The 15,780-nt window shown below is 41.2% G+C and overlaps 1 protein-coding gene across 23 annotated transcripts in view; it reads right to left on the reverse strand.

Annotated features, from left to right (window-relative positions):
• SORBS2 (sorbin and SH3 domain containing 2) overlaps window positions 1–15,780 on the reverse strand; it is a 423,222-nt gene that overhangs the window by 132,808 nt on the left and 274,634 nt on the right. For all 23 annotated transcript variants that reach the window (XM_077477325.1, XM_077477322.1, XM_077477324.1 and 20 more), the window contains one exon: window positions 220–286. In XM_077477325.1, coding sequence (XP_077333451.1) covers window positions 220–286 — 67 coding nt within the window. The remainder of the gene's footprint in view (window positions 1–219; window positions 287–15,780) is intronic.

Here is a 15,780-nt window from a genome sequence, read left to right on the forward strand (position 1 = left end):
AAAAAAAACACCTTAAACATTAACTACAGTTTCATCAGAGAACAAAAGGCACGTGTATTTAAAGTATAAAAAGAACATTCCTATACACACAAAATGTTCAAGGGTTTTAGAAAGCAGTGGTACATAGGACTTGCCGATAAGATGACAACCAAACAATAGAGAATGGAGAAACACAACCTCATATACACCAACCAATAAAAATAGAATAAACACACATACCTGGTTTGTGGACCATATGGATCTGCTTGAACATGGTCTTGTACCAGTCTTTTGGTCTATCAACTGTCTATAGGGGAAAAAGCAATAATATTTTGTTAAATTTATAAAGTTAAACAAGTACATGTACTGTGCAGTTTGTGAAAATAAGAGCATAGTACCAATTTGTTTAGAAAAGACACCAATTCATTAGATATTGTTAGCGAGTTATCGGACTGAAAATCCATGTCTGCGAGCTGTATGCAGTATCCTCCCGTTTGGCCTCCCGTAAGTTATTCTGTTGATTTGGATGATCTGCTTATAGCAAACACAAATCTCTCTGATGTACAATGCAACTATAACTAATCCAACCTGTTTAGCCACTAAAGCAACCACATTTTTACTGTACTACCTATACAATACAGCTTGTTATAACTCTGACTGTGAGCAACGGCAAACTCATTTTGTAATTTTGTTGCATACTTTGCAATCAGTAAATCAACTAATTGAAAAGTCAAATTAGATCAATGAAAAACAAAATCATATCGGAAATAAAGCATTATTGTAATAACATTTCTCCATAATGCTATGAGGCTATTAAGTTAGATTACACAAAATTGAATAATAATATTATATTTCTGCCTAATTACATTTGCTAGTTTCTGCGATGCATGTATGAAAAGTTGGCCATTTTATAGTCAAAGATCTGATATTTGTCAGAGACCCAGAAGATCAAAAAGCATTGTATAGATGCAGTGGTTAACACCTCTCAGATTGAAGGTTTCCTATGTGATAGCTATATACATTTAGAATTTAGTCATCGCATTCAGTGTTAGATGCCTGCATAATAAAAAAAGGCTTGTTTCAGCCATTCCAACTGACTCATCTAAAAAGCTGAGAATCTGGTGAATTGCTGCAATACAGAGATGATGCAGCTTTGATCTTCACTTGTGATACTCAGCTCATCAAGCCACCCGTGAAGGCCTGTATCAATAAGCATTCCAATACACTGGAAAGGGTCCATCTGGCATGAAGTTGATGTGGAAATAGGAAACAAAATATTATTTGGGGGAAATACAGATAGACTGCTATGGCTTTTTAATTACTTTAGGAAGTCTTTAATAACAAATAGGTGGCCATAAATATAAAAATTCAACATTACATTTTGCCCACGGAGCTTAATTATTTCGGTAAGCCTTCAATTATATAGAAGGCTAACAGATGAACTAAGGCCAGCTGGTACTGTCACTAGCAGGAGTCACACTACTTGTCTGCAATTAGAGATCACACATACTGATTAGTTTCCAAGGAATAATTATCTAGACAACTGCATCTGACAGACCAGAATCTGAGAGAAACTCGTTGATGGCCAGAATTTAAGTTACAGTGCCTTGAAAAAGTATTCATACCCCTTAAAATTTTCTACATTTTGACATGTTACAACCAAAAAACAAATGTATTTTATTGGGATTTTATGTGATAGACCAACACAAAGTGGCACATAATTGTGAGGTGGAAGGAAAATGATAAATGGTGTCAAAGTTTTTTTTACAAACAAATATGTGAAAAGTGTGGCATGCATTTGTATTCAGCCCCCTTTACTCTGATACCCCTAACTGAAATCCAGGGGAACCAATTGCCTTCAGAAGCCACCTAATTAGTAAATAGAGTCCAACTCTGTGTAATTTAATCTTAGTATAAATACAGCTGTTCTGTAAAGCCCTCAGATGTTTGTTAGAGAACCTTAGTGAACAAACAGCATCATGAAGGCCAAGGAACACACCAGACAGGACAGGGATACAGTTGTGGAGATGTTTAAAGCAGTGTTAGGTTATAAATAAATATCCCAAACTTTGAACATCTCACACTGTTCAATCCATCATCCAAAAATGGAAAAAGTATGGCACAACCTACCAAGACATGGCCGTCCACCTAAACTGACAGGCCAGGCAAGGAGAGCATCAGAGAAGCAGCCAAGAGGCCCATGGCAACTCTGGAAGAGCTGCAGAGATCCACAGCTCAGGTGGGAGAATCTGTCCACAGGACAGTCATGTTCTCCACAAATCTGGCCTTTATGGAAGAGTGACAAGAAGAAAGCCATTGTTGAAAGAAAGCCATAAGAAGTTCAGTTTGCGAGAAGCCATGTGGGGGACACAGCAAACATGAGGAAGAAGGTGATCTGGTTAGATGAGACCAAAATTGTACTTTTTGGCCTAAAAGCAAAACACTATGTGTGGCGGAAAACTAACACCATGAAACATGGTGGTGGCAGCATCATGTTGTGGGGATGCTTTTCTTCAGCAGGGACAGGGAAGCTGTTCAGAGTTGATGGTGAGGCCCCATGTACACAGGACAGTGAGGCAAAGTCCTCTGAACAAATTTTTTTTGACACCGGCGTTTAAAACGCCCGTTTGGCCACGCTTGCGTCTAGAAGTGTTTATTAAGATTACCTCATTTAAGACCCTCCCCAAGCTCAAAAAACATTGTAAGTTAACTATTTCAGCCATTTTGACTAGAGTGAGTAGCAGCATCAGAGAGCAGTTGTCTTCTTGTATTTGCCTCTATTCCTGTGCTTTTTTGGAAATGGATCCCATAACGAGCATATGTGAGGATATGCTCCTGACATTGCTCTTGATGCGAGAGTTCGTCGCTTTTGGACCCATCTTTTGATTGCGCAGCGAATGCCGGCAGGATATTTTGTAAACATGTACATACAGCTGCGTACCTACCCCGACAAATTTTTTAATTTCACATTCATGTCCATTGCTACATTTGACCTTCAACTTGAAAAAGTACGACTCAGTCTGACATGCATGGACACCAACATGAGGAAGAATGTGTCACCAGAGGAATGACTGTTGGTGTATATTATATATATTATATAGATGTATTATTTTTGTTTTTCCTTGAATTTCTGTATTTTTTTCATTGTTTTCCCATCATATTTTTTGTCATTTCAGGTCTAAAATATAGGGAAACTTTAAAAACGATTATACGTGTAGCACTGGCTCTTGCGTGCATGCGCTATATGTTTTCAAAGTTAATAATCCTGAAACCACAGTTGGGTTTTGGGGCTAATTTTACAAAATTTATGGTTTCAGTGCCAGTCTAGCTGGGGTGCACTGGGTTCTCCTTGACCGCAGGTGTTGCTGTCACCGCCGGCAAGTGTGAGAACGCAGCCTAGCTGGCTGTATTAAGTTAAGTTTCTCTCAGAACCAGCCCAGTGGGAGGGTTCTCCTGCTGTGCATTCTGGGAGGTGGTATTTAAGGTACTGACATCACGTGGTCCGGGGTTTCCGGTCCAGAGAAGTTTTCTGTCTGTTTGGTTCTGGTCCTCCTGACCAGCCCCCATGGCCCTCCTGGCCTGGGGTGCAGAATCATGCATTTCTGAGTCTAGGGGCTGGCTAGCCCGAGGCAAAGCAACTGCAAGGACAGGCCTGAATGGATATCGGGGTCCTATTGATTCAAAGGTGGTCTGGTGCTGTCTCGTCTAAAGGAGAGGCCCAGCAACTGGAGAAGCACCCAAGGGAGGACTCTTCAGGAGAAGGCCGTGCGCAAGGCTGGCTTCTCTGAAGGAGCCTGGAAGCTCAGTTGAAGGACACTTCATGGATCTACACTCATATGGTATCGCCGGATCAGCTGAGAGATACTGGTACCGTATGATAGCTCTTTAAATTTGTCTACATCCCTCAGTAACGCTCAAGTCTGTGGCAGAGACTTTACTTAGCACCCCGCTGGCTGCTAGGCCTAGTGAGAGGGGGTCTATCCGGGGGTTGTGAAATCCAGCTGTGAAACAGTTATTCTCTGTATTTCTTCTATACAAAACTTATATTTTTTTCAGTCCAGAGTACCTGAACTTAATCCTAACCCTCTACCATAAACCAAGAGACTCTGTTTATATTTCAAATAAATAACCCAAAAGAAGATTCAGTGTCAGTTTCCACATTTCTTTGGGCCATCTACCATGGGAAACTCTAGACGGAGAAACAGTCAAGAAGGTAACGGTAAGCCCAATAAAACCAGCAGCTCCTTCGGGGGTCAGTGCTACATAAGCTAAAACACATCTAAATGCCGATACCGCATTTAGCATCTGAAACATGTAAATCTTCGGTGTTTGAACCCATTTTTTTGCTTCCAAAGAAACGCTGAAGAAAATAAGTGCAACGGCAATAAACGAGACTGTGTACATGGTCACATAGGATAACATTGAATGAGTTCAGGGGCAGTTGAAAAAAGCGTCCAACTGCCTCTGAACGTACGGTTAACAGCGTCCCGTGTACATGGGGCCTAAGATGGATGGAGCAAAATGCAGGGCAAATTTAGAAGGAAACTTACAGTCTGCAAGAGACTCTAGACTGGGGTGGAGGTTTGCCTTTCAGCAGGACAACAACCCTTAAAGTGGATGTAAACCCATCACTCACCGAGTATAAACTAATAACAGTATTAATGTATATATACATACAAGCCTCCTGCATGTATCCCCACCTTACAAATGTCACCCTGAAACCGGTGGTTCAGTTACAGCAGTGGGGGATGTGGCGACACAAACGTATCTCTGTGACTTTTTTTATCTTACTAAAAAAAACAAAAAAACAAGAGGATTGCTCAGAGCTGGATTAACTCTTCGTGGCAAGACTGGGCACAGATGACTCAACATTATCTACTGTGCCAAGTAGAAATCTTCATTAAAAAAAAAAAGTTTAGGTTTATATCCACTTTAACATACAGCCAGAGCTACAGTGTAATGGTTTAGAGCAAAGCATATTCATGTGTTAGAATGGCCCTGTCAAATTCCAGACCTAAATCCAATTGAGAGTCTGTGGCAAGACTTGAAAATTGCTGTTCACAGATGCTCTCCATCCAATCTGACAGAGCTTGAGCTACTTTGTAAAGAAGAATGGGCAAAAGGGTCACTCCATGATGCTGGTAGAGACATACCAAAAAAGACTTCCAGCTGTAATTTGAGCAAAAGGAGGTTCTACAAAGTATTGACTCAAATGCACGCCACACTTTTCATACAGTGGGGCAAAAAAGTATTTAGTCAGCCACCAATTGTGCAAGTTCTTCCACTTAAAAAGATGAGAGGCCTGTAATTGTCATCATAGGTATACCTCAACTATGAGAGACAAAATGTGGAAACAAATCCAGGCAATCACATTGTCTGATTTTTGAAAGAATTTATTTGCAAATTATGGTGGAAAATAAGTATTTAGTCACCTACAAACAAGCAAGATTTCTGGCTCTCACAGACCTGTATCTTCTTCTTTAACCTCCCTGGCGGTATGATTATCTCAGATTTTTGGTGCTGAAAGTGGTACAATTATTTTGCATGGAAATTTGGCATTTTTATATTGTAGGCCTGTAATTCTTAGGAATAACTTACTTAAATCTGTCCAAACCAGAGTCTAGTAAACATCCCGGGTATGATAAAATTTGAAAAACAAAATCATAAATTAAAATATAAATAAATACTATAAAGAATTATACCAAATAATAATATAATAATAATAAAAATTATCCAATAATGTAATCAAATCAAACACTGAAAATTGCTCAGTTGCAGAATTGCCACTGTCATTACTTTTCAGTATTTGATGACGGATTTCCCCACAAATCACTATCGCTCGATTCTGCGAGTGATTCTAATTTAGAATCGCTGTTTTCTAGCTGGTCTAAAACCACTTTTGATGTAAAGGGGCAGTTTTGGTTGCTATGGACAATCTCCAGTTTCCAGGCAGAAAGAACAGTTTTTATAATATAAAACTACATGCAGAGCACTGGGCAGACCACTAGGGACAAACGGGATGTGAAATAATTACATACAGCAATGTAATCTGTAAGATTACATTATACTGTATGTAATGTGTGTGTTTCACTTTTTGAATTTGGCGCCATTCTCTGTCCCCGTGCGTCCCAACGCTCGCAGGGAATGGAGACCGGCTCCGTGATGCATCGAGCGGAGGATGAGCCGCTCGCACTGCAGGGAGAAATTGCTGAATCCAGGAGACAAGGTAAGCATACTCATCCTGGACCCAGTGATGTGATCCCGAGTCTGGCTCAGGGTTACTGCTAATGGTTCTGAATTTTCACCCCGAGCCAGACTCGGGAATACCGCCAGGGGGGTTAAGAGGCTCCTCTGTCCTCCACTCATTACATGTATTAATGGTACCTGTTTGAACTTGTTATCAGTATAAAAGACACCTGTCCACAACCTCAAACAGTCATACTCCAAACTCCACTATGGTGAAGACCAAAGAGCTGTTGAAGGACACCAGAAACAAAAAACTGTAGACCTACACCAGGCTGGGAAGACTGAATCTGCAATAGGCAAGCAGCTTGGTGTCTAGAAATCAACTGTGGGAGAAAAAAATTAGAAAATGGAAGACATACAAGACCACTGATGATCTCCCTCAATCTGGGGCTCCACGCAAGATCTCACCCCGTGGGGTCAAAATGATCACAAGAACGGTGAGCAAAAATCCCAGAACCACACAGGGGACCTAGTAAATGACCTGCAGAGAGCTGGGACCAACGTAACAAAGGCTACCATCAGTAACATACTACGCCGCCAGGTACTCAGATCCTGCAGTACCAGATGTGTCCCCCTGCTTAAGCCAGTACATGTCCAGGCCCATCTGAGGTTTGCTAGAGAACATTTGGATGATCCAGAAGAGGATTGGGAGAATGCCATATGGTCAGATGAAACCAAAATAGAACTTGTTGGTAGAAACACAACTCGTCGTGTTTGGAGGAGAGAGAATGCTGATTTGCAACCAAAGAACACCATACCTACTATCAAGCATGGGGGTGGCAACATCATGCTTTGGGGCTGTTTCTCTGCAAAGGGAACAGGACGACTGATCCGTCTACATGAAAGAATGAATGGGGCCATGTATCGTGAGAGTTTGAGTGCAAACCTCCTCCCATCAGCAAGGGCATTGAAGGGGATTTGTTTCCACATTTTATCTCTCAAAGTTGAGGTATACCTATGATGACAATTACAGGCCTCTCTCATCTTTCTAAGTGGGAGAACTTGCACAATTGGTGGCTGACTAAATACTTTTTTGCCCCACTGTATATTTATTTGTAAAACATTTGGAAAACCATTTTATAATTTTCCTTCTACTTCACAAATATGTGTCACTTTGTGTTGGCCTATCACATAAAATCCCAATAAAATAAATTTACGTTTTTATATATAGAACCTAAATACTGAGGTCTGGCTAACAGGTAAAACTTGGACCTAGGGCTTAAAGGCTTTATCCCCCCCAAAGTTTACAAAGCCTCCATGCTCCAGGATACAACAGAGAGAATGATAGCCCTCTAAGCCGCTCTCAGCTTACATATGAAAAGATCTGTGCACAATTAAGACGTTAAACGTAAAATGTTGGGCAACATCTGCTGGTTCAATAAAAACCAGCCGACATTCGGCTCATGTGTATGGCAGCTGCTCCGACAGAAGCCGGTCCTTCGGCTGGCTTCTGTCAGAGGAGCATGTTGGCAAATCAGCCTTCGACCAGCTCCCGAATAGTGCTGAGCAGTAATTTTTTTAGTTGTGTGTACTAGGCTTTAACCTTCCTAAACATGTTTAGATTCCTCTCGTTCAGCCTGCAGAAATCACTAAATTTCCCAATCCGTGGTAAAAAACATGAATGGAAGAAAATCTTCCTTGCCAGCTTTTGTATTCAAACAACTGCAGCACCCGGGGTGGTCTACATAGTGAAAAGTGGCTGTATCTGATTGGGCAAAATTTTCAATACAATACCTTTGATTCTTCAATTAACATTTTGTGGAGCAGGAATTGACCGATGTTTGAGCCATATATGGCCAGTTTGAACAATGAGGTCTGCCTGGAAGGTAAAACGTGGACCCAGGCCTGGATGCTGTGTCCCTTCCAAAGCTATACAGTCTCCAAACTGCAGGACCCAGACCAGAATTTATTAGGATTTGTTTCTATTCGCTATACCAGACATAAATAAAGCCCCTCACCACGTGTAGGTGAGAAACCTATAGACTGTCCACAATCCTACTACCCACTACAAAATGATGATAAAGTCTAGAGTCTCTCCTTTCCCCATATATCCATTACAATAACAAGACACAGATTTTCTATATCATGGTATATCTACTCACTTTAAGCAAAATACTGGGGATATTAGGACACTAACATACATTAGAAGGACCTACCTTATTGCTATATAAAGAACAACATTTCCACTCCTCGGTTTAAAAATTCTAGTGATTTCACATAAGTGAAAATCATATACACAGGGGATCCTGTTCTGGGTAACAGGATCTTACATGGCTCTTTTTTACTCTACCACTTCTACCACCTGGGCAAGAGTAAATGTTTATATTCATTCTTCATTTCCTCTCATTTTTATCTTCCTCAACAAAGACAACAGGAGAAAATGTAAAAGGGTTTTGTTTTAATTTGTTTCCACTGAAGAGACTTTCCATAATTTCCTGTCCTACAAGAAGTCAAAAAAAATCTCCTCGAATGGAATCACAGGCTTGCAGAAAAAAACCTGACAGAGCGTCTAACAAGCCTCACTCCAAGGTTGTGGCTGGATATTTTATATTTTAGTAGGTCATTGGAGTAAACATAACAAGAAGACTCTACTGTATCATTTATTGTAAGTCTCTAATAAGACACACAGCAGTATCAAATAAAAAGTGTTTTTCAATTATCTGTGGCAAATGATGAAAATACTGTTTTTTTTTTCAATGTAAACACAACATCATAATAATTGTGTAAATGTATTCTGTTTACTTTTTAATTGGTGGTGTGAATAGATCATTTTGGCATTCCATGATGTCACAAATATGGGGATATTTTCAACAGGATACAGTAAAATAATATATAACATTTAAACGGATCGTTTATTACATTTCAAAACTGAAGGAAAAAAACACAATCAGGCAGTGTGCTATTACTTTCAATCAGTTTTTATAATTTTGTGTCAGTTTGGATATTATAGGAATTGGATTAAACTAATAAATGTTACTGCCCTGGCAGTCGGTTTGCAGCATGAGGACCTCTTTGATCAATCAATAGTATACAATTCTTGACTTGTTGACAATTGTTTGTGCCAGTTCAAGGACATCAGTGATAAAATATTATAATTTTCGTCATGGGGCACATGCATAATTTGCCATCTAGAGGGAAAGAGATGATCATTTAACCACAGCCAGCCGCTAATTAGGCCTTGCTCATTATGCCTGTATATTAGTCACATGACTGTGACATGACCTGAAAATAAGAGACAGTGAATAACATGTACGGTATAGTAATATCACCAGGAAAACCAGGGCAGGAGATTGGGCTTCTCAGATAGTACATGAATAAGATATAGCTCTGGATTATTAATAGGGTCTCACATTCTTGTTTATCAGACATTTTGGCGCAGAAATTAGTATTTGGCAATGTTTTCCATCTCCCACACACAGCAATTGGATTATACTACCCAGTATTTCTCAGAAGTTGTTCCATGTCTCCTTGTATTTTCCCAGATTAGGGCTCTCAGATATGGTACACAGTCAGCATGTTAAATTAACTACCAGCATGATAAACTGTATTCACAGAGCTAAACTTTCATTAGCCATTTTAACCACACTGCATTACAGACATAATAAAAAAAAACACACACACATTAAAATAAGCGTTAAAAATACTGGACCTAAAGCCTTGCACACACTAGTTTTTCTAGTGATGTGTACCAACCCGCTGGGTTGAACGTAAAAAAAAAACAAAAAACTGACAACTTAGGTCAAAGCTGCTGTACCAACAATCCGATGCTAGTAGATTGATATTGCCTGCTGAACACTCCGGTCAGCGCTCTCAGCCATTGGCTGAGAGCGCTGATCGTGAACCGGTTGAAAGAACCTTTTCAGCCATGAGCCATTGACAGAAGCCTGCCGAAAGCTGGGCTTCTGTCAAACCGGCTGCCATACACAAGGGCCAATGTCGGCCAATTTCTATTGAACCAGTGCTGGCCGACATTTGGCCTGTGTGCACTAGGCTTTACTCCAGAGTTCTAACCACCTTCCTTTCACTGCTGTTACTAGGCCTCACGCAAGGGATGCTACATCACTGCACAGGAGTGTTGGGAGATTTTTGATCCTCAACTTCTAGGATCCCGCAAGGAGACCCATTGACTCCATCTTGCCCAGGGCAGCCTGCTAATAGCCTGGGAAAAAGGTAAGAATTGTATAAAATGTTCTCCCAAATTATATATATATATATATATATATATATATATATATATATATATATATATATATATATATATATATATATATATATATATATATATATATATATATATATTTATAGTATCTCACAAAAGTGAGTAAATATTTTATTATGTTTTTTCATGTGACAACACTGAAGAAATTACACTTTGCTACAATGTAAAGTAGTGAGTATACAGCTTGTATAACAGTGTAAATTTGCTGTCCCCTCACAATAACTCAACACACAGCCATTAATGTCTAAACCCCTGACAACAAAAGTGAGAACACCCCTAAGTGAAAATATCCAAATTGGGCCCAATTAGCCATTATCCCTTCTTGGTGTCATGTGACTCGTTAGTGTTACAAGGTCTCAGATGTGAATGGGGAGCAGGTGTGTTAAATTTAGTGTTATCGCTCTCACTCTCTTATACTAGTCACTGGAAGTTAAACATGGCACCTCATGGCAAAGAACTCTGAGGATCTGATAAAAATAATTGTTGCTCTACATAGGAGAACTAAGGACAGTTCCCCTCAATGTTTTCTACACCTGTCTGCTGAGTTTCCTTTTAAAAAATGATGTGCATCATACACCTTCATACCTGCACCTTGTGTTTTTCATCTGCATGGGCTTTTATCATGATGTTTCCTGGTGTACATATTGGTTTGAGTAAAAATGTCAGGGCTTAGGAAGGTCTTAAACTTCAAAAGATTGGAAAAAATGATCCTCTGTGTTGCAATTAACTGATGTAAAATTACACTGAATTCAACTTCTGTGAGTTATTGGAGTGTTAAGCTGACTGTGGATGGTGCCAAGCCACCACCTGACCATCCTGTCCAGATTGGGGGAGATTTACTAAAACTGGTGCACACAGTAATTGGTACAGCTGTACACAGTAACCAATCAGCTTCTATGTTTTATTTAATGTTTATTATTAAGCTTAACCGAACAAGCTGAATTTAGAAGCCGATTGGTTACTACGCACAGTTCCACCAGATTTCTGTGTGCACCAGTTTTAGTAAATCTCCCCCATTGGTTGTATGGAGGTATGTCAATGCATAAAACAGAATTTGAAACAGAACAAAATTAATTTAGTGCAAACAGAGACAATACAGTCCCCAAATAGATTGTACAAAATAAAAAATGTATTGAGTAAAAAAAAAAAAAAAAATACAAAAATATCATGGTGCTCAAAATTATCAATAGGCAATGCTTTAAATACCACTACAGCTCGTCAGTATAGAGTTAACCATAAATGAGGGACCTTGAATTATTGTTCTCACACCAGTATATCCAATGATATATCATGTGTGTGTGCACGTGTATGTGAGGGGTATTAGGGTGCCTACACGCTGGATGAAGGAGCGACAGGGATACCTTTGGACAGCAGCATTTTGAGTCTGGGGGGAGGGGAGCTATCAGGCAGTTCTACAGCCACCTGATCAATTTTACATGAAAGCTAGAAACTGACTGTACAAAAGTGACACAAGCTCATGGCTGCTGCCAAGGTCATGAGCTTGTTGGCCTTGAGCTCCTAGTTGTACCAGACACGTCCATAGAACCCAAGTCTTTAACCACTTGAGATCCGCGCTATAGCCAAATGACGGCTACAGCGCGGATCTCCTTTTCCAGGACGACGTCAATAGACGTAGTCCCGTGCACGAGTGCCCTGCGCGCCCCCTGCGCTCTGATCACCGATCTGTGCAAGGGGTCGATCCCGACCCCTTATCACGTGATCAGCTGTCAGCCAATGACAGCTGATCATGTGATATAACGGAGCCGGTAATCGGCTACTATTCCTCCTCGCGCTGACAGCGTGAGGAAAAAAAAAAAGCCGATCGCCGGCGGCCATGATCGGGACATCAGTCCCGATCATGGCCAGCCCCGTTAGTGACCACCTGCCAGTGCCACAATAGAAAAAATAAAGGGCCCCCCGTCAGTGCCACCCAGCAGTGCCCATAGTGCCACCCAGCAGTGCCCACAGTGCCACCCAGCAGTGCCCACAGTGCCACCCAGCAGTGCCACCCAGCAGTGCCCACAGTGCCACCCAGCAGTGCCCACAATCTGCCTCAACATAGGTGCTGCACCCCAGTGTCACATATCCGTGCCCATCAGTGTCGTCTACCAGTGCCCAGCAGTGCCGCCCATCAGTGCCCAGCAGTGCCACCTATCAGTGCCACCTATCAGTGCCCATCAGTCCCATCTACCAGTGGTACCTATCAGTGCCCATCCGTGCCACCCATCCGTGCCACCCATCCATGCCACCCATCCATGCCACCTTATCTGTGCCCATCTTTGCCCATCAGTGCCGCCTTATCTGTGCCTATTAGTGCCGCCTTAACTATGCCTATCAGTGCCCACCAATGCAGCCTATCAGTGCCCACCAATGCAGCCCATCAGTGCCCACCAATGCAGCCCATCAGTGCCCCCCAATGCAGCCCATCAGTGCAGCCTATCAGTGCCCACCAGTGCAGCCTATCAGTGCCGCCTCATCAGCGCACTTCAATGAAGGAGAAAAATTACCCGTTTGCAAAATTTTATAACAAACTATTAAACATGATTTTTTTTTTTGCATCTTTATTTGGTTTGTTTAGCAAAAAATAAAAAAAACTCCGAGCTGTAATTAAATACCACCAAGAGAAAGCTCTATTTGTGGGAAAAAAATGATAAAAATTTAATTTGAGTACAGTGTTGTATGCCCGCGCAATTGTCATTCAAAGTGCATCAGCGCTGAAAGCTGAAAATTGGTCTGGGACTGAGGGGGGTTTAAGTGCCCAGTAAGCAAGTGGTTAAGGGCTGTTTTGCCCACAGTTATTAAAAGTTCATGTAACACAACAGAGTAACCCCAAGGGTTATTCAGCATTTTTTTCCCACAACTACTCATTCAGCCACATTGCCATCTACTGGAGCACAACTCCCCTGACCTTCAGGCTTAGGGTCTCTGTATGTTCCACCACAGTCTCCCCAAACTCTGTGCGCTAACACAATACTGTACTGGCTTATCCTGTCTCCCAGACGGAGCCCTCCTGCTTTTCTATTGGAGCCCTGAGCCACAGTCACTCCAAATCCAATAATGCTTGAGCACAACTGCACAATCAGTGGGCCAACAAAATGTGGACCGAGAATTGGAGGCTTCAACCTACCCAAAACCCAACAAAGCCTCTGGGCTTCAAGACCTGGTCAATTAATTACCAAACCCTGAGAAAACCAACAAGCTTGTTTTCTCCCTATGATACACATATCCTGGAGCCCCTTACCTAATATGGGTGAGAACTCTAGGGGATACCAGTACATTTTTACAATACTGTGATCCAGTCTTTCCTCTAGTTGACAAATCCTTTCGTGTAAAACTGCACTCCAACGTTTTAAGACGTGTCATAGCACTACCTTGTCACTATAATACTAGTTGTCTGGTTGTACTTTCTGAGACACTGACCTAGGACAGCTTGAAAATTGTAAGTAAAAGTGAAGACAACTGGTCAGTATACATGTTTTACATAGTGAAAGCCAGGGAGCTGAAGGAAATACCTGGTACTTTCAGGTATGTAAGCAAAACTAACAGGCTGGGTCAATCAGCAATCTCTCATTGGGAGCCCACAGTAGCTGATGGACTGCAATGCAAGTAAAAGGAAGACAAGAGTAAGGTCTTCATTTAACCTCGCTGGCAGTAATCCCGAGTGTGGCTCGGGGTTAATTTTCAGTACCAAAAGTGGTAACCCTGAGCCACACTCGGGATTACACTGCAGTAACCCTGTACTGTTACTTACCTTGTCCCTACGATCCCCTGATGTCCTCCCGCTGTGTCCTCCAGCCGATGCATCCGTCTTCCCTGTGAGTGCCATGACGCAGGGGGACGGAGCCAATGGGAACTTCAAAAAAGGTTATAATCACACACAATATATTGCAATCTGTAGACTTTACCGTATCAAACAATTTCACCTAATTTTTGTCCCTAGTGCTTTGTCCAGTGCCCTGCCTGCACTTTTACCATTCTTCCTGCCTGGAAACTTGGCATCCAAAAAGCATCCCTCTAGGTCAAAAGTGGTTTTAGATAGCTAGAAAACAGTGATAGTGAATTAGAATCACTTGCAGAATTGAGCAAAAGTGATTTGTTAGGAAATTCATAATCAGACACTGAAAGGGACGACAGCAATGATTCTGCGACTGAGCTAGTGATGAGCGAACTTGGTGCTCTATTGACCGATTGGTATGGATCAGGCAGAGCCCCCCAAGGTTCCCATTTACTGGAGTATCTGGTATGAAAGTAGACATTGAACACGACAACCCCTTGGCATACTTAAAATTATTTCTGACCGATGAGGTTATTCAAAAAATAGTTACTGAGACAAACAGATACAAAGAACAATTAGCTACTACGCATTGGAAGTTTCCAAGAAACAAAAAGTGGGAACCAGTGACCAAAGATGACATTTGAAAAATTCTGGGCCTAATAATACTTCAGGTAGTGGTGGGAAACCCCTGCAGAAGTGGTATTGGACAACTAATAAATTACTTGCCACTCCATTTTTTGGCATGGTCATGTCAGAGTAAAGATTTTCCCTGATCATGAAATATTTACACTTCAAAAAACAATGAAGAATCATCCTGCACCAAAACTAAAGAAAATTTGAGAAGTATCTCAAATGATTCTAAAGAATTTTCAACGGAGCTATGTACCAGAAAGAGATATCAGCATAAAAGAAAGTCTAATGGCCTACAAGGGAAGACTCAGCTGGGTACAATACATCGCATCAAAGAGAGCACGATTTTGTGTAAAATCTGACATGCTGTGCGAATCATCAACTGGCTACATTTGAAATTCAGTCATATACACTGGAAAAGGAACAAAATTCAATCCAAAATACAGCCACTATGGCATGGCAACATCTTCCGTTCTTTAACTCATTGAGCCATTTCTAAATCAGGGCTATTGAGTAACAACTGACAACTTTTATATGTCTCCTGATCTTTATGAGTTTCTTCTGCAAAACAAAGCAGATGTCTATGGAACTGTTAGGGCTAACGGGTGTGACATGCCACCAATGTTTGTCAATAAGAAGCTGAAGACTGGGGAAATGGGTGCCTGGCAGAAAGGCAAAATGATGGCACTGCGATGGCATGACAATAAAGATGTGTGCCTGAGTATAGTTTATAATAACTCCACTGTTATGGTATGCACGAAAGGTGGGAAAGAAATCATGAAGCCACAAGTAGTGATAGACTATAATAACACCATGGGAGGCTTCGACAGAGCCAATGAAGCAATGACATTCCCAGCAATAAGGAAACACCAATAGAAGCACTACAAGCAGATCTTTAGGCATCTTCTTGAGCAATGCTTTGGAAATGCCT

Source organism: Lithobates pipiens, unplaced genomic scaffold (genome assembly GCF_037356315.1).
Source record: "Lithobates pipiens isolate NorthernLeopardFrog02 unplaced genomic scaffold, aLitPip1_a1.2 Scaffold_13, whole genome shotgun sequence".
In the NCBI taxonomy this organism is placed as follows: Eukaryota; Metazoa; Chordata; class Amphibia; order Anura; family Ranidae; genus Lithobates; species Lithobates pipiens.